Source organism: Aquila chrysaetos, chromosome 13, assembly GCF_900496995.4.
Source record: "Aquila chrysaetos chrysaetos chromosome 13, bAquChr1.4, whole genome shotgun sequence".
NCBI lineage: Eukaryota > Metazoa > Chordata > Aves > Accipitriformes > Accipitridae > Aquila > Aquila chrysaetos.
This window is the reverse complement of record NC_044016.1, coordinates 30,398,127-30,421,357: the sequence shown is the minus strand read 5'-3', so window position 1 is coordinate 30,421,357 and position 23,231 is coordinate 30,398,127. Positions and strand designations below refer to the sequence as shown.

General features: G+C 36.7%; 1 protein-coding gene across 3 annotated transcripts in view; it reads right to left on the bottom strand.

The window, feature by feature from the left end:
- The window catches only part of LYST (lysosomal trafficking regulator), a 110,630-nt gene that overhangs the window by 24,618 nt on the left and 62,781 nt on the right, over positions 1-23,231 (bottom strand). For all 3 annotated transcript variants that reach the window (XM_030034883.2, XM_030034881.1, XM_041128228.1), the window contains 16 exons: positions 22,293-22,453; positions 20,624-20,814; positions 18,825-19,070; positions 17,000-17,173; positions 16,307-16,456; positions 15,554-15,691; positions 12,952-13,150; positions 11,554-11,685; positions 8,559-9,195; positions 7,879-8,056; positions 5,973-6,142; positions 4,250-4,480; positions 3,156-3,322; positions 2,518-2,670; positions 901-1,092; positions 188-366 (listed from right to left, as the gene is read on the bottom strand). In XM_030034883.2, coding sequence (XP_029890743.1) covers positions 188-366; positions 901-1,092; positions 2,518-2,670; positions 3,156-3,322; positions 4,250-4,480; positions 5,973-6,142; positions 7,879-8,056; positions 8,559-9,195; positions 11,554-11,685; positions 12,952-13,150; positions 15,554-15,691; positions 16,307-16,456; positions 17,000-17,173; positions 18,825-19,070; positions 20,624-20,814; positions 22,293-22,453 — 3,298 coding nt within the window. The remainder of the gene's footprint in view (positions 1-187; positions 367-900; positions 1,093-2,517; positions 2,671-3,155; positions 3,323-4,249; positions 4,481-5,972; positions 6,143-7,878; positions 8,057-8,558; positions 9,196-11,553; positions 11,686-12,951; positions 13,151-15,553; positions 15,692-16,306; positions 16,457-16,999; positions 17,174-18,824; positions 19,071-20,623; positions 20,815-22,292; positions 22,454-23,231) is intronic.

The following is a 23,231-nucleotide window of genomic DNA, read 5'->3' as shown; positions in this document are numbered from 1 at the left end:
AACGGATGCATTTACTATTTTACAACAGCAGAATAACTGGGAAGCTGAACAGAGATTTTTAATGCCACAGCTGAACTGAGAGAGGCAGTAATAAAAGCATTTATGGACAGTAGACTATGCATGAGAAGTTCCTAATAAAGGAACCTTATGAGATATGCTTTAATGCAGACAACATGTAATTACTTACAATGGATACTTTGATTCCTTCCACCAACATTTTGAACATTTCTTTAAGAAAAGGATTTGTTTTGCTAGGCAGTTCTTGCAGCCCTTCCTCTTCAGGAACTTCCAGTTGGGATGTTGAAAGTCTGCTTTGACTTGTGTTTTCTGTTATACCCAGTACATCAAGGCACTCTTCAGCAGATGCTTAAAATTTAAGAGGCACATATTGATCAGTACCATCTCAAGCAAGAGAATCCTATGATCCTTTAGTTGGCATTAAATCATATACTGCCTTTACTACTATAGTTGGCATACTTACTCTTTCTCTTGCTTCTGTGGAATTTGAACTAGCCCCCAAAGTCATCAAGTTTTGCTAACAAATGTAGCCTTTTCATAGAAACATGCAAACGGATGCATTTTAAGAGAGCAGATGCTCCCTTGGGCAGAGTTAAATATTCACGTAATAATTCAGGCAGTTAACACATGAATGGACTAACATAGAATTAAAACAACTTGTTCAGTTCATTCAGATAAAAACTGTATCCAGATTGTCAGTTACATAATACCGAGAGACAAATCACAGAGAGAATGATGTTTTTATGGTTAAAACCATTAAACTAGCATCAATGGTATTATCTTTCCTCTCAAACACTTCAACACTCCAAAAGCAAGAATCCATTTTTCATATTGCACTACATTGACTCTGTCAAAACAGAAATGAACAACAAGAAGTCCTACCTAAATAAATGAGCCTGTTAACAGCTAGAACAGTCAGCCTCTGTAACCTTTGTACAAACTCAGTCTCAGTGGCTTGGATAGGATTTTCTTGGCTCATTCTCCGCTGCATCATCATGTTGAACTCCTCACTGGCTAGTGAGCGCATTTTCATCAGCAAAGCATCAGACTGAGCAAGTGAAAACTTTCTGGAGCCTTTAAGCAGAGAAGCATTAATAGCATCCTACTAAAATGCACAAAAAATTAGTCACTCAGCAACTGCTTTCGTCCAAAGAGTTCATATAATTTAAGAAAACAAAACATTTGAAATACATTAATATTGAAGGGAACATAAGTGTTATTTGGATGTTTGTATCTTTCTTTTAAAAGCTTTTCTATTTGAAAATAAACATATAATATTCAAGAAGTGATACCATGAGACGAGTTAGTCTCAAGATCAGATTTATTGTACAACACCACAGTATTTTACTCCTGGTTTTACTGTATTATTAGGATAAAGGATTAAAAATTCATGATACAACAAAAAGTTACTGCATATTGGAAAGTAGCTTTACGAGCACAAATGATGAGTCACTTATATTAACAGCTTATAAACAAACACATTTTGTACCATACCCATTGTCACAAATTTTGATAGAAGTACTATTTTTAACTTGTAAGAGTATTCCCTAAAATTTTGTTGAAATGAACTGGTAGGCCTTGACTGTACTTGCTTCTTTTGGACACAACTATTTTTTTTTATTTTTCTTTAGTGCCTTACCAGATTCACTAATGTAAAAATATTTTCATTATATTTACCAGGCTGATGGAGAGGGGCCTCAAAAGCTGACCATATCAAGAGAAACATTCCCATAGTAAACAGGGAATAATAGTGGTTTGTTTTTTTTTTTAAAAAAAAAAACCTCCAATACATGTCCAGTTTTTAAATTGTATCTTCTACAAAGTCTTAAATGCAGCTTCATTTATATGAGATACACAAAATCCATTTCCAGCCAGAAGATTCCAAAACCTTTACAGAATGATTCATAACCTATCAAATACAGAGAAAGTATTACTGCTAGAGCTAGAACTGCACAAATGTTTTGCAAGCACAACCACAGTGGAATCTGGGAATCTCACAATCCCAACAATGAATTTGGGAGTGCCAGGTATTTACTTCAGGATGATCACTAATTAAAAGTTGTGCAACAATGCAATCCCTACGTCATAGCTGTGTTAAAGTTACAAGCACTAACTTTATTTTGGTGTTTCCTTACTGTGAAGTTGGCTATTAAACCCACTATGAATTACTTCAAAAACATCTTTACTAAGCAACTGGTGAATTCAAGAGAATCCCAAAAGAAGGCAATATCTGGCTTTAGACACTGCAGTGAGAATAAGGTGACTGAGGTTTCATTTTCATACGCCACGCCCTCCTCCTAATACAAAACCCCCACAAGTTCAAAATGGGTACAAAGCTACACTATTCAAAATAAATAAATAAATATTTATTTATTTATTTATAAAGCCAGGCCTCAGAAAAAGCAAAGCAACAGGACTCATTTGTTGTATACTGAAATTACAGTTTGAAAGTAATACATACAGGAGAAAGTACAAGAATACTACACTTTTGCTACTCACCAGCAATGCCTTTACGCTTTTGAAACATTGCACGATGTGGTGCAGATGGTGATGGGACTGAACCGGCCTGCTCCTGAGCATCTTGGGTTGCTGTTGTTTTTATTAATTCAATAGCTGCTTGAAGAACTCTTAACTGCAGAACAACTGCCATGTCTACAGAGAGAGGCATACAAAGGACATAAGACATTCTTTACATGTCTTCAAGACTTGTTAGCAGATGTTTGTAAAATAATACAAAATGCGTCAAGAGCTGTAAAACTCTCGATCCACAGAAGACACAAAGTCACATCACTATTCCACAGATACAGACAGTACACAAGTGAGTTGTCATCGAAAAGCCATTGAATTTGATTACTCTGAAATAAGCTAAATGCAACTGTATAGAACATTTCCATTTAAATACCCTTAATGAACTTTTACAATCATCGTTTGTTCAGATTAGGAGGACTCAATTCTTTACCACAAGGCAGGCTCCTGAGGAAAACTACTACCTTGAGAACCACTTAGAAGACAAAGAAGATCCATCACCAGGGAACTCCCCCTTCTCCTTTGGCAGGAATATCAATTTAAACAAAAATCAGTGGGGAAGGGATTTACTTCTCCAGTCCCCTGACCCCCAAAATAAGCAGATAACTTACTTTGCATCCTTGCACTTTTACTATTTTGAAGATGACCAAGCAGCACAATGAGGTCTTCAATAACACGAAAATATTGAGAACCTGAGGAGCTGCAGGCATGAATTGCAACTGCTACCAGCAGCTGTTGTATATCACATGCAAGTAACTTGTAGTCATTCAAGGGAATGCTGCAAACAAAGTTGTAGTTACCACAAACATGACAGTTCTAGTCGATTATAACCCATAACAAGACCCATTACTATCCCCCTTGCTAATTATGACAACCGTACCTAATATTATATTGTACTTCATATAAAAACATTACTGCTGAAGGATAGAAAATTGTCATCAAAGACACTTCTTCAGTGTTAACTTTGGCAGATTGGATGCCTGCAAATCTTTGAGACATTCTAACGTTAAGATTGTAACAAAGTTTTATTGGAAAAGCAATGATGTATTATTATCAGATTTCTAAGTTAAAGAACAGGTTTGAAGTCCTGTATTTCTCAAAAAAAAAATTCAGGGCAATATCTCAATTTTGTAGCCATGCTGAACTAAAACTATACTGGGGTAAAAGGGAAGTCTGCCTCTTTCTTCAGGATACCAACTGATGAAAAGAATTAACAAAACCCCATTTCTCCTTCCTTCACTGTATAACCTTTCTTAGAGTACAGAATGTTTGTAGTTCATGAAGTCACTTAAGTTACTCAAAATCTCAACTACTAAATCACAGGCAGCACAGGAGAGACTTTTCCTGCAGTTTTGACATTGGCTATAGATACAGTAGAATGCTACCATCTCCTGGGCCTTTATCTAACTGTTCCGGCGAGTTTATTATGAAGAGCATCTAAAGTGCACACCATGCAACAAACTTGCATTTTAAAATGTCATTTCACTTGAAAATTTAAGGTGTGGAAAGAACATTTTATATTCCACCGTTTGAACTGAATTAACTTTCACTTACAGGTATAATTAAAGCTGAAAACCTCAAAAACAGTGTTATTTTGTACATGCTTTCTGATCATTTTAGAAAGTAGAACAAATACAATACAGTAATTTTTGCTAGACTTAAGGTTGTGCCTGGACTATTTTACAGCAACTGATACAATACTCACTTTGTTTCCAGTCCGTTGAGAGCAGCCAGTGTATTACACAACACATAGAGCAAGCCATTATCGAGCAGCAGGTCTGCAACTTTTGAGCAGGAATTTATGATTTGTAGCAGGAGACAGAAGCAGTTATGCAGCAGAACATTATCATACAGAGAGTTCTCTATAAGACCCAGAACAGGAATGACACACCATTTTTGAAAGAGTCCAACATTCTTGACATCTTCCAGATCAAATCTATCAACATAAATATAAGTGAGTGACATCCTTAAAATAGGAACCTGGTATATGCAACTAGTATATGCAACTGGAATACCAGTCTATGCCAGTATTTTGGCAAAGATGTAGATGGCATTTTCCTAAGTTTCATTGCAGTAACAATGCCTGTCCACTAAAGGAAATAAGAGCAAAATAAACACTTCAAAGACCCACAAGGAAATGGAAGTGCCTAAAAATATATCTGAAGCTTCAGCTAACTGCCAACTGTCTACAATATAGATTTCATGAAAACAGAGGGGGTTTGTAATCAGTGTAGAAAAATTACTGGAAAAATGATGCATCTTATAAGTGTTACAACAGGCACTATCAAGAAACCAGATACAGCTTGGCATCAATATAATAATATACTGACTGACAGCAGGTTTGATATCTTATATCCATTACTGCTGAAGTTTAATTAAGTTTGGCAACTTCTGGCTTATTGCAATTGTAGAATTCAGAACAGTGCTTCAGATTCTGTATTACCTGTGCACTAAGAAATTAGATTACTCTTCTAAGGTTATCAGCCCATCACATGACTTACAGTCCTAAAAGCCTGAGACATTAGAATTACCTTCCCAGCCCTGTAATCAATCCTGAGAAAACAACAGTTCTCTTTGGGGCTAGTTAAGCAGCCAGGTTTAAGTCTTGCAGTTAAACAGGCTTTTTTTTTTTTTCGGCGGGGGGAGTGGGGGGGGGGGGGTGGTGAAGATCAGGCCAACAGGCAGAAGTAATTTGGCTACAAATCCTGCAGAGGCAGCAACTGAGAAGGAGGTTTGTGCAAGATTTTTGCACTGCTGACTATACTTAGCTGCGTGTTCTCCCTGTACAATCATTAAGCAGTCACACTAATTCTAAAAAAATACTATTTACTTAGATAATTGTCTGCTTAAAGGTAATCTCCTTTCCTGTCAATATGAGGTGGCTCTTTGGTTCAAGGAAATGGTGTATCTGTGGGATTTTCCCTAAAGGAAATAGGGATTTAAACTCAAGGCCAAGCCAAGGAAGCAGCTGTGGCATCAAGCTTTTTCCTTAATCACCTACCAAAATGCAGTAGCAGAAGTCTAGTGACTGTTACTTAAAACTTCTAAGGATATAAATCAGTTTCACATAGGATCAGAAAGAATAGGAAGAATTAAACTGATTACAGGACATTTGAAGTGCAAAGGCCTCTGAGGCCCTCAGAAGGGCTGAGGGTTTAGAAGATCCCAGCTGGCAGCACCCATCAGATGAAGTTGCTTCCGAACAGCTTAAGGGCCATACAACTGTCGTAAGAAGTTTAATACATTTATATGTTAAAGCTACAAGCAAAACATTTCAAAACAGTTTTGAAGGAACTTTTTTCCTAGGGTTGCTGACTACTAGGAAGACAATAGGAATTAGAAAGCTATCACATCTTTGCCTCCAGCAAAGTGTACTGCTTGTAGTTCAAATATTAAGTTACAGGATGCAAAAGCAAAGCAGTACTTACTCTTCATCCAAGCCAACAGAGCGGCCAAAGAGCATTTCCAAAAAGCACTCTACAACTTCCTGAGTCCCCTGGTGAAGGTACAGCTGGTTAGCTAGCAAGGAGAAGCCACGATTCTTTAAAAATTTCTCCTTCTGCTCCCTCCTTGCTCTGTTGAAATATGCATCCAACAACTAAAAAACAAATGCATAATTATAATGTGAACATTTAACTCCCTTGAAAGTTAAGTTCTTGTCTGCAATTTGAACAGTTTGAAATAAAAATTTTTAAAATTCCAGATTAAAAACATCAATTGCACTTTTGCAAGTGCAATCTACACTGTCCTTGTTAAAACTGACAGCTGACTTTATCCTTTTAATTTGAAGACTCTTAGGTTTTTAGTCAAGTTTGGGGGAGATGAAGTCACACACTGTCATGGTTTAACCCCAGCCAGCAACTAAGCACCATGCAGCCGCTCACTCAGTTGCCCCCCACCCAGTGAGATGGGGGAGAAAATCGGGAAAAGAAGTAAAACTCGTGGGTTGAGATAAGAACGGTTTAATAGAACAGAAAAGAAGAAACTAATAATGATAATGATAACACTAATAAAATGACAACAGCAATAATAAAAGGATTGGAATGTACAAGTGATGCACACTGCAATTGCTCACCACCCACCGATCGACACCCAGCTAGTCCCCGAGCGGCGATTCCCCGCCCCCACTCCCCAGTTCCTATACTAGATGGGACGTCACACGGTATGGAATACCCCATCAGCCAGTTTGGGTCAGCTGCCCTGGCTGTGTCCCTTCCCAGCTTAGAATCATAGAATCATTTAGGTTGGAAAAGACCTTCAAGATCATCGAGTCCAACCATTAACCATGCCCACTAAACCATGTCCTGAAGTACCCTGTTCACTCACTTTTTTAATACCTCCAGGGATGGTGACTCAACCACTTCCCCGGGCAGCCCATTCCAATGTTTGACAACCCTCTCAGTAAAAAAATTTTTCCTAATATCTAACCTAAATCTCCCTTGCCTCGACTTGAGGCCATTTCCTCTTGTCCTCACTGGCTGGGCAGGAGAAGCTGAAAAATCCTTGACTTTAGACTAAACACTACTTAGCAACAACTGAAAACATCAGTGTTATCAACATTCTTTGCATACTGAACTCAAAACATAGCACTATACCAGCTACTAGGAAGACAGTTAACTCTATCCCAGCTGAAACTAGGACACACACATAAGTTACAGAATGCATACATAAATACATTCAAACTTTTTGTACTTGTTAAATCCTACACTTTGGTGTGTATGCAAGTGCACGCATGATTTTTTGGATCATTTTGTTAATGAAGCCATATAATCTTATTCTTCTTGAAATTAAAATACAAATCTACTCAAAGTTTTTCATCTATATAATGTTATCATCCACAAACATTGTCGTTGTTTTCAGAGATTTTTGTAGTATCAACATTTTGAAGCCTCAAGTCCATGTTCAGGCCACAAGTGTGTGGACGACACACTCCCCAGAATAACTGAAAGTCAACTGTGCTAGAAGTCAAAACTTTCCTTGCACCTTAATTTAACATAATGCCTCCTGTGTTTAATCTTGACGAGATGGTCACCGACTTTCTGCACTGTTGCTTCCATTTGCACCAATAATGGTGTCATAGGCTCCTAAGGCCTCTGGCTTAGGTCATGGACTATAATTATCTATTGAAAGATTTTATGTTTGTGTTGTGTTGGTTTGGGGTTTTTTGTTTGTTTTTTTAAATCTGTGGGTATGGAAGCACATCTTAAAACTCAGAAGTAAACCTAGAAAACTGAAGAAAACAAAATTAAAAATATTAACAAAACTTCATGTTTCCAACATGTTAGCTATGCCAGTTCACAACTTTTTAGCTGAAAACATTTTATAGAGGCCTACTTTAATGACTCCTTGTTGTATGAGAGGAGATGGGTGGTTCACAAGAACTATAAGATAATCAGGTTGGATAAGCTTGTCCATCACATCATCTAGCATGACATCTGGTAGGATTAGGAGAACTCCACGCAAGAGGTCATATAATCCACAACAGATAAGCACAAGACAGTCTTCTGTATATCTGAAAACAGAGGAATGTGTTTTACCACAGTTTATTGTCTACAACAGGAGACAAAAAAATGGATAATTGTTAGCTACTCTTGGGGGCAGGAGGAAGAAGAAATGTGGCAAACATATCTCTAATATTCCTATTACCACTCTTCATTAACACTTATTTTTGGATGGCAGATAGCAAAAAGGATAATCTGACCAGAACTACTTGATTAAGATTTTTTTGTGAGCTAACATTACAAATTCCCACTCCTACTGCAGATAGCAAAATTCCTGATTTTTAAAGTTTTCTATGTAAATAATGCAAAAAATTCAAACAATGCAATTCGATAGACTAAAAGCTTAATGAATTGGTTTATGACAGCCATTAAAAACACTCTCAATTTTCAGACTTCCAAATTTGATAGGTTTTTGGATTATTATATTATATATAATAATCAAGACCAAGAACTGTGAAGTTAGAGCTCATATACTGAGCTACTGCTAATTTATTATTTTGTTTATCTGCTTACCTGTCATCAGGGCTTTCAGAAGGTTTTTGGGTATTCTCATTAGCTGAAGAAAAAGCAAGACTCTCCCAGTCTTCAGGAAGTACATTCTTGTCAGCAAAGCTTGGCCAGCGAGCAATGGCAGATGAATTTCCGTGAACCGAAAATGCTAAGCCTAACCCTGCAAAATTACTCTGACTCTTCTGAAATGAAGGTAGTCCTTTCAGATTGTCTGGACGACGTAGCGATGGCTCAGCTGCAACACCACCACCTTCATTACATTTCAGGTCTGCATCTGCTTCTTTACTCTCAAATGCATTTTCAGTTAACTCTTCTTCTTTTGCAATATCTTCAAATGTTTCCGCAGATGTTAACTCTGAGTCACAAACTGTTTTTGCAGACTCACAACTGCTAAGAAAGAGTTCTTCTTGTACTCTCTTTATGGTTTCAGAACTTCCTACAAAACCACTTCTATCCTGGAGATCAATGTAGTCACGCTTGCCAATAATCTGCAGGTCATCAACACTGCTTCCCATTCTTTCAGTTAGTCTTTTTCGATGAATTCGAGGTGAGGAAGTAGGAGATGCTGGTAAGCTTTTGCAAAGTCTTTCAGGTGCCTGAGAGCTTATCTTCTGCTGTACACTAGCCTTGGAAATGTTCCCTAGAGAAATAAGGATATCTTTAGCATTCCTTTTACGCTAGAAAAAAGCTTTTCCCTCAATGTTACACTCCATGTACACTTAGCACAGTGATGACCCAAGTTAATTTTATGCAGCAAAGCTTGATTTAACACCTAGCATAGCTCAGATTTGGCCGATGAAGTAGAGATAGTAAACTATTACACAGCCATTTATTTAGCAAGTCACAAAACTGAAAGATACATAAAATGGAAAATAATTTTTGCATATATACTGCAGTTTCTGGATTTACATTATGATCCTCTCAACTAAGCTTCAGTAGGAATTTGTACAGATTCCTGGAATCATTGAGGATGGATGGTACCTCTGGAGATTGTCTAGCTCAAACTCCTTGCTCAAAACAAGGGTCAAATAGAGGAGGTTACTCTATTGGGAGCTCTTGTGTAAGAGGTCTAATCTACCAGCATGTTTCAGTGGACATTGAAATACTATTCACCAACCCTTTTGCACTAAGGCTTTACATGTACTTCAGATTTATAACAAATCACTGCATATTTTATTTAACAGGGCTTCCTTTTAAGCACACAGTTTGACCCGAAACAGTCAAACTTTCAGAGCATATTACAGATCTCTTTCATAAAATATATTTTTAAGAGAGAGAGCAGTCTGTATACCAGACTGGTAGAAGAAGCTTTCTGTTAGTCTAGGACAAGGAGACTTTGTTCATTCAGAAGTATTTTTGAAAACTATACATCATTTAGTACTAATGCAATGATGACACAACAGGAATATTGTTTTTTTTAAATGAGTGAGATATATATAGAGATATATATATATATATAAAACAAACATATAAATATATACACGCACACACATATGCAAACATAGCCAGACCAAGCTGGCCTTCAGACTACAGGAAGGATCTATATTGTTGTAACAATCTCAGAGCCAAGCTTGCACACACATTTGCAAGTAGTACAACAAATTGCAAACCCACATACAGGTAGCAAGTTATCTAACAAACCTACCATTTCAAACATTTTATCTAAATTTAGAAATTCAAATTCAGAAACACAACACTCAACACCCACTTTCACAAAAATTTATGTTGAGTATTCCTCTGGCACACATGAATAATCTTTATTCAAGAACAACAGTTTGGTACTACTGATATAAAAAAGTACTCAATTTATAAGAGTAAGATTTCATATATAATCCATATGGGAGAATGACTAATTCCATATACTATTTAGTACCGCAGTCTGTTCTTCATATCACCGCTTTTATAAAAGACACTTGGACTAACACCATTTCAACTGAAGTAGTGTTTGTAGACTCAATTTGCTTTTCCTAAGAAACACAGCAACAGGACATCAGTTGTAAAAGGTATTACTTTGGTGATATACAGAATATAGCTAAGTCATACATGATCTAAAACATAGAGCAGCTAAATTAGATCAGAGTAATTTGTTTCCACTCCTGTTTTGTATATATTGGTAAGCTTGCTTAGATTATGCATTTTTATTTAGAATTTCTTTCTCATTGTCCATGAGCTTCAATAAAGACTTAGGCATAAGTTACCTGTTTTAGCTTTTGTTTTACAGGCTATATTTGTTGATTGCCTATGCAAATCTGTGTTAAAAAGTATGATTAAAAATCTAATTCAATAATGATGCAAGAAACATCACACTGACAGCATGCCAACTGAAAAAGTTACCAGCTTGAACTAATAACTTCATGCTATTTCAGCATCTATAGCAGAAGAATTAAAAACTGATTAAAGCAGTTATCTTTATAGACCTCAGCTTGTTTAGCATGCTATATAATGAGACTGCTTCTAGAAAATTATTCCATTTTCATTTATATAACCAAGGTATCTAAGTTGTTCTTTATAAGATATACTTTCCCATCCTCTATCATGTAGGAACAGTATATATACCTGCAGTATAACTAAATGTCAATACTTTAATACTATATTTAGATGGATGTTAAAAATTATGCACAAATAAAGAAAAGCATCAGCTTAATGCTTTTTGCACAGATCTGACAGCTGCTTATGGCTCACTATTTCAACTATTGCCTGGTTAAGGCATTCTCATACATCTCTAGCAGGTCTGTTTAACAAATGAAATTGTTCAGCTCTCTGGTCCACTTTGCTGCCTGAGCCATCAATGTGGCAATTTGTCTCAACCTGAGAATAAAGAGCAGTTTAGGTAGTGTGTTCAATTCCATCCTTCTTACTCTGCTGTTCAGGCGTCAAGCTCCAAGGGGCAGGGGGAGCTTTGTAAGAAATATCTGTGGGAAAGTAACACTTGAAGGCACTCTAGTCCTCTGTCAAAGGACTGTGTCTTAATGTCCTTTTTTTCCCAGCATTGTTTTACCTTCCAGCGGTAAAGCTGTAAATCCAGTTGGAGTTGTAATCACAAATGCAGAACTGTCTGTTGACTTCCCACCACTGCTGGAATTTCTCAGGTACTTAAGTGATTCAATTTTCTCCTGAAAAATTTTGCCATCTAGAAAGGATAAGGGGAAAAGTTACATAAAAGGCTTTTAAGTTTGCATTCTTGATATATTTAGACTCGTAGTAGCCGGGTTACATTTCCAGCTGATCACTGGAGGCTAACGAGAAGTGCTTGACCCATGAGGATCTGAGAAAAAGCACTTGAGAACAATTTTTTTCATGTAGTGATACATCTTTAAAAAATTTACTTCGGAACACTGAAAATATTATGATATTCTAAAGTAATTATATTTAATTGCAGGTCCTCACAGGCATACAAGCAGTAATAACTTTGATTTTTTGCCATGTCAAAAAAAGGTGGCTGTTCTCAAACAGGTTCATCTAATAAGGCTCGAAGTGTCAAAAAGTGCATTCTATTCTTACTCAGAATTTTACATCTATTAGTATTAGAGAACAGATACAGATAAAAACAACTGTACTGCCTTTGAAACTGATTCCTAAAACTGGAGGTACACAGACATCTGCAAAAGGAGAAAACATTTCAAACTTGGATGATACTTGTTTACATCAGTTATGGTTAACATCGTATAATGCTAATATTAAAGCATGAACTATACATCTACCAGTTTCTCATTCTTTAAAAGAGCAAGAAAGATTTTTTTTAAAGCTCATATCACTCATTTTGCCAAAGTGATCATCTAGTACAGATATATTAAAGACAGCTGTTGTCCTAGATCTGCACCCCTCAAAGCACGTAGGTACTTTCAGTAACTTGTATGCAATGCACTGATGGTACCTGCCACTGACATCTTGCAGTGCAACTGATCGTTTGCTAAAAACGCTCCTCAGGCCTTTTATTTTTCTAGGAATTCAGTAACAGGAAACAAGAAAATAGAGATGGAGACAGGATGATATACACATATTTCTGAAGAAGCTTCATTTACAGGTAAGTTAAATGTTTTTCTCTAAGATTTGCCCACAGGCAAATGTGTCCATACAGGCAGCTAACATTATGCATTCCACTTAGCAGCATCAAACTTTAAAGTTAGAGACATAACCACCAGAGAGGTTATCTATGGCTGCAGACAGAAGAAAGCTTTCCAAGTAAGCCAAGCAAAATCTAACTATAATGTCTCTCAATACTCTAAACTACTTTTACTAAGTCCCAATACTTAAATAATTTTTATATATTGTTATTATAATATAGCAATCAAAGAATACAGTCATAGAATAGTAATTTATAAGTGAAAGAGGTTTTTTTAGATATGACTACATTTTTATCTTATTGTTTATTTCTAGTTAAATGTGACATATCTACCTGTGTGCAGGGAAAAGTAGAAGTTGGTAGGATTGTGACAAACATATGTATTAGTGGGTGGGTGAACTGCTAAGAGGAAATTGAAGACCAGTGTCAGCAATTCCAGGTCTGGGGGAGATCCAAGTACTTCTTCAATTATTTTCACAAATGACCTGCAAACCTCCTGAGGCAGGGATGCAAGGTGCCCTTCTTTATGCTCCTAGGGAGGAAGAGCAGTACAACTAAGTTATTTGCATTTTTAATTTGACAGAAATTGTCTTTTTTAAAAAATTGTCACGCTGTAATAGAAGAACAGACAAGAAAAGCTTAAGTCATAAAGCCTGTATTCTTTAGTTTGAGAGGAGCTACTGTACCTACTCAAAGTTACCCAAGTCCAGCACACTCAAAATTCAGGCACAAAAAATATTGCAGATGTTATGCAAGTTTAATTTTAGAAAATTAGCATCTTCTGCATACTATACTACTCTGACTTGAAATGCTGGAGCCTTAGGACATGAATCACCATTGAAAGTATAGTTTACTGTCATTGTATTACATATTTGTACAGAAATTAATAGTTGCTGATACTAACATTTCAAACATATTAGGAACTTTCTGAACAGTGCCACTCTGGGTCTTCTGTATTTTCACTTCAATAACCATTTTTATAAACATACATGTCAGAAATTATAGATGTAATTATCAATGAAATCTCAGCTTGATCAAGCATTCTGTATAGTTTGACAATGGCTATTTGAAAAAAAAAAAATCTATTAACCAAACCATGATTTTAGAACAGGACTTCAAGAAACTTGTGGGGAACCTCACTGTAATGTCATCATGGTGATTAACTTGTTTCTAACTTCTCATACAGCAGTCTCTTTAGTACCCAAGCACCAAGGTGACATTTAGAAAGAGGTGACATTTAGAGAAGACTAAATGAAGTTAATTTAAGTGATGTTTTCAAAGAGAATGGTTTATACAGTTTTATCTTCCATTCCATCATCCCCCAAAAATTGCAAAATTGTTGGCCAATTTGAGTAGGTTTTTTTGTAACAAAGAACTTAATTTTTTTCCCAATAGGCATGCATATTAGTGTTTGTACTCATGTCCAAAAGACAGGGAAAATAACTATACAACATTCTGTATCTAGGCATTTGCATTAATATACAATTTTAAAAGTAAACTATACCACTAACAAGTTCCAAAAGTAGGGAATACCACATAAAAATGAAGAAATTCAAAATTTGCAGCAATTAAAATGATTAAAGGAGACATTAAAAAAAATCATTAAAAAAAGGGAAAACCAATAAATGCATTTCATGTGTTAGAGTAAGAAAGTCAGAATAAAAAGGAATGTAAGACAGAAAACACAGTGTAGAAAGAAGGGGTTACAATACATATTTTCACAAACAGATATGTACTATAAGCAGGAAACCATTCCAAAATCATGTTCTTGAGAAGCGTCTATCAAAGGGCTGAAGCACTTCCCCAAAGTCCTTTTTAGAACTACTATCTCCATGCCATGGAAGAAGCTACTACTGGATCAAAATTTTGAGAGGAGTGCTCAGACTGGGCACTACAGGCCAGTTGCCCTATTAACTCTGGTGAGATACAGGACAGAGTTTCTGCTACTTGCACAGTATCTATGTTTTTCAGTAATGAAGACTTGAACTAGTAAGAAACACCTCAGGTCTTTAGAAAAGGGTCACAGCTCATTTCAGCTCCTACTCATGTATGGATTGTGCAAGTAACCTAGTGCCTAGGTGTCCTGGTTTCAGCTGGGATAGAGTTACTTTTCTTTCTAGTAGCTGGTATAGGCGGTATGTCTTAGGTTCAGTATGAGAAGAATGGTGATAACACACTGATGTTTTCAGTTGTTGCTAAGTAGTGTTTAGACTAAAGTCAAGGATTTTTCAGCTTCTCATGCCCAGCCAGCGAGAAGGCTGGAGGGGCACAAGAAGTTGGGAAGGGACACAGCCAGGACAGCTGACCCAAACTGGCCAACGGGGTATTCCATACCATGTGATGTCATGCCCAGTATATAAACTGGGGGGAGCTGGGTGGGGAGGGATTGCTGCCTGGGGACTAAGTGGGCATCGGTCAGCAGGTGGTGAGCAATTGCATTGTGCATCACATGTTTTGTGTATTCCAATCCTTTTATTCTTATTATTGCCATTTTATTATTATTATTATTATTATTATCATTATTAGTTTCTTCCTCTCTGTTCTATTAAACTGTTCTTATCTCAACCCACAAGTTTTACTTCCCCCCCCCCCCCCCCCGATTCTCTCCCCCATCCCACTGGGGTGGGGGGGAAGTGAGTGAGCAGCTGCATGGTGCTTAGTTGCTGGCTGGGGTTAAACCATGACACTAGGTTTTCAAATAGTACCAGATGGTTAAAATCTCTTGCCCCTTCTGTCCAGCAGTAAATACAGCACCCAGTAAGGAACTGTATCAGTTTCCAGCAACAATGCCTGTTGAAGATGAAAGGGGTCTGGAAGCACAGAGGACCGTCTACTGAAGTAGTTTTTCCTATAGCATTTAGTCTCTTCCCCTGCCCTGCGTAAGTAAAACTGAGTATTTTGCCAAGCACAAAATAGAATTTCAGAGTCAAAGTACCTGAAGAACCTGACAAGTTAACAGGAAGTGATGTACCACTTGAGCTTTCAACAGCTGTTTAATATTAAACATCTGTTGGTGATGGTTAGCTCTGATAAGAATTTCTAGAGCTGCTAGCAGAGTTTCCCAAACACCTTGCTGAAAAACAAAAACAAAACAGGAACATGGCTTCAGTAACATATGTCTGAGTCTACACACTGAGAATAAAAAAAGCAAAAAAATTCAGTTTAGGAACGTAACCAAGCCAAGTTAGTTTTGCACCTAAGAAAGACTAAATGACTGCAAATGGTGAGGTCAGAACTAGAAACTAGGAAAGTTGTGCTCATATAAAATTAAGCATATTTTAATGATTAAGCTACAAAAAAATTACTTGTCTAAAACTAGTTTTGTATACTCCTTGCTATATTAACACTAGATGGTTATTTTCAACAGTTTAGCTCCAAAGGGAAGCAGGTGTTCCTCAGTCTTAAGAAATTTCCCTAAAAAATTACTCCATTCAACTAACAAGTCATTTACATACATTACATTTATAGAATTTAATACACTAAGGCTACCTGCATCATTGATAATGGGAGCTTGATGCTACTACCAGCTATTCAAAGAAAAATAAGGACCATTAATTTTAGAAAATTTTAGTAATTCATTTCTCCAGTTAGACGTCAGTAATTTCAGACCTCATAATCCTGTATCACTTCATTCTTTCTTAAATATTGACTTTTAGACTTAAAATCCTTCCAAAATGAAAGTAATTACCTTTGCTTTAGACCATATCTTCCAGTCAAGCAGCAGCTTTTCTAACAATTGAACATCTTGGATAACTGCAGTAGAATCTGTATCAAGCAGGAATTGCCCATTTTCATTTATATAGAGAATCTCATCACTGCAGCATCCTTCAAGAAGAGTCTTAAAGAGGGGGAAATTTTCTTTGAATGTCATAAGCACAAAACAGTACAGCTGTCCTATCCAATTTATCAAAAAAAATCTTTAAAGAGACATCAAACTCTTGACAGGGGAGGCATATCTCTACCTGGTCAACTTTGAAAATAGTTTCTGAGTTTAGTAACTGAGTTTAACACCACTGGAGACATTTAAGAAGTTTCATTCTTATAACACCAGTACAAATTTTTTTAAAAAATATTTTCAAGTGCACTCAAACATTTTTATTAATTGCTTACAAGTTTAAGCTTACTTGAAGACCTCTGAGAAACAAAGCTGCTTCCCCCTGCCCCCCATCTCCTCTGAAATCAGGGTCTTTCAACACTTCCTTTTTCTCCCCTTACCTAGAAAGATTTTCTAGTTCCAGGCAAAACACTCCTAGACTGAGCTTGCTCCAAATCACTGCTCTGCCTTTATGAAGCCAGCTTCAAATGTAGAATTAAAATCACAGAGAAGTTTCTAAATTGGTGCTACCATTGAACAAACTATCAGGTTAAAAGAGCACTCTACCTTCAACATGCAAAATCCAACAATGCATTTTGGTTTGATCAACACTCGATGAATCATAGAGTAACCGTTACAATTGTCCATCTCCTGTATTCTCTGTTGATTGTATTTTGTTAAAGATAGTATAAGTTGTAGTGCTAAAGCTTGAGTGTCTTCACAGCTGCTAATCTCTACAACCTGAAGGCAAATTTAATAAAACGGTTTAAATGAGAAACATTTAGAAAAAAGCCTTAAAAACTTTGTTGCAGTCTTAAATCATAACTTCTGGATTAAATCTGTTTTAAAGATTTTGAGATTATGTACGTAACTAATTTTTGCCTATGTGTGTACATTCAGATATTATATCCGAAGTGATAATTCCAATTGTGGTAAATAATTATCTGCTAAGAAAATAAAAGTCCCATTACAAGAATCCCTTTTTAAGAAAAAAATCTGTTCTAAATAAAATTTAAGTAGGAGGCACCAATTTATTCTTGCTATACTACAAAGTCACAAGGTCATGAAATACAGAAGCCACTAAAAAGAATAAAGTCTGTTGTTTGCCCTGGAAAAATATGTTTCCTAATGTTTAAGGAAAACTTTAAATTAAGGTTCATGAAGTTCTAGACTATCTCTACCTGGACGTGTCAAACATTGAAGTTTTATTTTGTCCATAAAGAGACAAGCAATTTGATAGATGAAGACCATGCACCGTTCTTCACTCTCTGCTTCCTACAATTCCTGAACCCCAAGAAAGAGCAAATAGTATTTTTACCAAAAATGTACAAGAAGGAAATATCACGTGAATGGAATTTCAGTTCCTATAGGTTCCCTTGCTATGCACCTGTTAATTCTGCTGCACTTAGTTATACACATGTATACCTGTATTGTCTGACAGCTGATCTATTGTTTGCTTGCTTTATTGATGCAAACAGAGTCTACAGCAGGGTCTGTAGCACATACTTAGCATAAATTTATGTAATACAGTAACATGAGTAAGGATTTTCTCCTCAGATTTCACTATCAATGTTAAAATTACAGCACGCAGTGTCTTCATAGCCAGAAGTCTGAATACCTGGCTGTCTCTAATCTAATGCGCATTTGTTACTCTCCACACACCTTTCAGAACACTACCATTGCCAGAGACATACAAAACAAGTTTTAGGCCTACATTAGTATTTTGAATTAACTGTAGTACTTCAGAGACTCCTAGCACAAATATTAGCCTCTCCAGTTAAGAGGCTTAACTTAATGTCACAGTTAAGTAGTATCTAAGTTAGGGCTCATAGCCTTAGTATTTTTGAAATCATGATTTTTTTTCTTAGACAGGATAAGACTTCGAACATGGCTGAACAGTTCTCTCGAAAAAGCTCTCACTATTTATTAGATAAAATGAAAGTCTGCACACTATGTAGTTTTACATTGATTAATACTTGCATTGTGAGTATCCTGTGTTTAAAGCGTTAAAGATATGCAATGAGTTTAAGTGCCTTTAAAAATTAGAGGCCAAAAATATGATCAGTTCTACAACACTCCTAAAAAATAATCTCTTTTGACATTTAGAAGCCCCAACTCTGAATCAGAATGTAACAACGCATCTTACATACTAGCAATATTACAAAAAACATTACATAATAGAATTATAATTAAGTTTCCAATTTAAGACAACCTGCATGATGCAGTCTGTTGTTATGCCACAGGTATTTTACACAGATTTTCTTTAAGAAAAAAAAAAATCACATGCAGACTAGATCAAGGCAGCTAGAATATGTGGTTTGCTACCCAAGATACAAGAAAAATTTTATATGGGAGAACACATACATGGACCCCCCTCCTCCAATCCCCTTACCCTAGCAAAGAGGAAAACAAATGCACCAGTTCCTCCAATTTCATGTAGTATACACTGAAGAGTTTTATATTCAACAGGCTGAAGTGTTTTCAGGTGATAAGAGTCCAATACATTGCTCTGAACTTCTTTTGAACTGAAAGGTCTCTGCGAAGGTACAGTTTTCACTTGACCTTTCAGTCTAATAACAGGTTCATATATGGTATACTGACCAGGGCAGCATGTAGTATAAACAACAGCAAGACTCTCCTGAAACAAGAGAAGTTTAAGTTTTTTAAGAAAGTTTAATTAAAAAAAAGAAAAAAAATCACCCCCCCCCAAACACAAAAAGCCACACACAAAAGCCACCTAACAGCAAGTAGCAGCAACTTTGGCAGTTCATTTCTACTTTACCATTAACATGCTCTTAAGTTTTGTGTGGATGGATGCGCACTAAAATGCAACAGGATTCCTACATTTTAACAAGTGTATACAATAGCTACAGCACAGAGTTAAAGCACTAAAAATTTCCACCAAGGATCCCCCTTACCATCTGAAGAATTACAACTATTTTGCATAAAAAGAAAATTACTGACAAATTCAAAAGAAAATGAGCATACAGAGTTATTAGGCAAATTGTTTCCCTTTCTAAAGTGGCGAGTCCAAAATAGAAAGTTATCTGCTATTTTTTCAAAATTTCTCCAATTTTTTGTTTTAAGTCTATTCTTTAATCAGCTTTGCCATACAAGGATCTCAATAGAAGTTTCATTACTGATGAAAAGACGTAGACTAAAATGAAAGCTCCTCTCGAAAGTAACTGACTCATTTTCACAGAAAATGTAAAATGATAATATTTGGGAGGTTATTTAAAATAGAGAAATAATTACATTTAAGGCACTTGCATTTATGCAAAAATGCAGATATTAATTAATCACTTGAACACATAGTTCTCTGGTTACTTGGTGTTTTGTTAGGCAAAATAAGCTTAAAAGTTGTGTGACTGATTTGTTAGGCTTTTTACTTATTCCATTCTTTCCTTCTTAACCTATTCGAAATTTAGTACCGTTGTTTAGAAGGATCACACATCCAGACAGAATGACCTTTTGGCTACAGCTACAGAGCTGCTGTAGAACAAGATCAGAAAAATCCCTCTAGTGGAAACAATTCACAGAGCAGGAATTACCAGTGCATGAAGACAATTCCCCAAATATAGCAGGCTCACTGGTAAGAAAGTTTTATTTTATTCTTTTTCTAGTTTAACTATAGTTATACCTGCATCTGGCACGGCTGTTTCAGTCAGAAAAGATGAGAGAAGCTAAGATCTGCCAGCTGGAAAGTGACTTTTCAGCCAAACTTGATGCAGACTTATTCCCTCAAAACCCTCACAGAATTGGGATGAAGTCTTTTTCTTCCTGTTAAAGCCAGATAAATCTCATTTCTCCTCTCCTCTCAGTTGTAAAGTTAAAAGGTTAACTAAGCTGTCCTTGGCTACCTTTACACTAATGGAGAGAAGAGCTACATATTCATTCTAGAGCCTTTAGAGGTGCCTGCTTATCTGATAGATTAAATATGCAGTATTATAGATGCTGGAACACCTAGAAGTTGTCAGAATTCGACCTAAAGCAAGATGAAATGGCCACCTTGTGTGGAGTTCACCTCCCATTGAAATAAGTGGGAAGAACCCTGCAGTGACTTTAATGAGAATTGGATTTGCTCCTGCCTGCTTTGAGAAAGTGAAGCACTTTGGGAGACAGCAGGAAATATGTTCCCAGTTTCTTAATCAGTTCTAAGAGATTAAGAACCATTTTAAAGGAGAAACTTACAATTAAAGGCCCAACATCCACTTCCTTTTTTGCCATGAAGAGTTCTTTGATTTGTTCACATTGTAGAATCTCTTCACTTATGTACTTAGAGCAATCAGTCAATGTTTTGCCATATTTACAAGGCATTACAGATGTGAAGTCTGGCCCACATGTGTATAAGTAAAATGCTTCCTCTGGTCCAATATTTGCACCTAAAATCCAGAAGAGAAGCTGTTAAGTCTTTAGTATACAATAAAGCAAAACTCATGCATTGGCTAGGAGACTGCATCAAAGACTTTACAGGGAAGATTGCTGGCTGGTTTTCGTAGGCCCTGCTGATGAAAAACAATCAGTACAGTCCAGTGCTTGCTATTAGCTACTTCCTGTAGATCAGTGACTTCTGACACATCACAGGCCAGATCAATTCAGTGGCAAAGGCAACTGAAACCAAGTCAGAAAAGTGATCTGCACGAACTGAAGACCATCAGCTCTGAATAATCAATTACACTTTTTTAAATTGAAAAAAGTAATCTCTCCAAGCCTCCTCAAAGTTTTCAAAGCATAGCAAGATTACAGATAGCAACAGCATGCTACAACATCATGGAGAGTTGGTTAGAGTAACCGAGAAGGATGCAACAACAACAACAGCAGCTCACTACAACTAACAGGGAGGAAAAAAAAAAAAAGTAGGAAGTAGAAGGCCAAATGAACCTCCCTCCCCTTTCTGGACAGCACATTGCAGGTCATCTGTTTGTGAGAATGCAAATTCAAAAGAAGCATCCAGAAGGACCCAAGTCTGATGTACGGGTGCATGACAACTGTATAGCAGTAAATCCAGTGCTCCCTGGATGCATCAATTATGCTGGCTGTAGGTACACTGTAATCAGACCATGTAGATCCACCAGGTGGAGCTTACATTTATGACAAGGATCTCACCTGTGGCCTGCACAAATACACTGTAACTACACACACCCCCCCCCACCTGCATGCACCACACCCCCTGGCAAACCAATTTCACTTGTGCAGTAGCCCTGACCAGACCATTGCACATGAAGAAGTGCCAGATGAGGACCAGCAGGGTTCCAGCCTTCAGCACCAAGCAAACACCCTGAAGTGCTGGACAAAGCTTTCCAGGGAGGGAGAAAAATTATACACCTAAGAAAACCCCAAAGTAACTTCAGCAGTTCAGAAATATTCAGAATTTCTGAATTCAGAAATAAGCGTGCTTAACTCAGAGTAGTCAGTGGTTCAGATTTTGTTTACTTTTTAAGATGCTTTAAGTAATTTGAAACTAGTAGTTTAGAAGCAGGCAAGTGAAATCAATTTTCCAGCTGGGAAAGACTGAGTGCTTTAAGAAAAAAACAGGGCAAGTACCACCATCTCTCCATCCCCTACCCCAAGGTGTTATTTAAAGAAATTGAATGCAACACTAAAGTAACTGGAATTGCCAATTACAGCACTAAAAAGCAAGCAAGAGAATAGTGGCAAAAGGACACATAGGGAAGTACCCAAATACTGAAACATTTGCCTACTTTCTCCCTGATATATTATGCTGGTAAAGAATGTATTGTTGCTTTTATTGTAAAAGCTTGGCATGTTAAAGGAAAAAAAATAATCAAATTAAGCCTTTGGTCTTGGAGGGGGAAGAGGAAATGAAGACTTATTCAAGGAAAAAAGCATACGAAAGTACCATTAAATAGAAGCAGATTTCCAAGATTCCATCCACCCGATAATCGAAGCAATTCTTCTTGAGATGATGTACAATGGCCAATCATACAAAATGTTTTATTACTGTCAGATGATAAGCTTGATTTCCTTGGTAGTGCGTAATCTAAATTAATCTCACATTTCCTAAAAATACATATAAAGAAACAAGTTTAAATATTAAGAAGTGATCAAAACTGCTATCTAAGGTATTTGGCTTAGGCTTAAAATAGATTTTAATATTTAGTAGATGAGAAGCCATACCATTATCAAGATTAAATTACTAAAGCCATCTTCAACCTCTAGGCACCTTAAAACTCAGTTACATGATGATATATGTATTCAAATACTGCACAGAACAGAGGAATAGAGTCCCAACTAGGGTTACCATACAGTCCAGATTTCCTAGATCTGAAATTCCTTCCTCCTTCCCTCTGACCTCAAAGAAGAAACTGTATATAACACTATACACAGTTCTAAAATATCACAAATTTTCAATAATTTCTACTATTCGTAAAGCATCAAAGGCCTTTGAATGTGCTAATGTACATCATGAAAACTGTGGTTCACATATGCTGGGAAATACCATTTTGAGGATTTGCTTACACCAGGGAACATTGTCAGAGCTAGTGTGCTGTACAGCCACAAGCAATAAGCCTGATGCTTTCAGAAAGCAGCTAATTAACCTTATGTGCATTTACATAAACAGACCAATTGGACTGTAAAGGTCATCTGAAGCTTCCTGGAAGAGCCTAACTATTAGCAAATTGGCAAGTAACTCCATATATAGAGGTGCCTCATTAACTGCACATGTGCAGAACACTGTAGTATTTTTAGTTTCCCCTGTATCTCCATATTGGGACTTCATTGCATATCAGCATGCACAGACTGAACAATGAGGGGCAGGAAATCAAGTTGCTTAAAA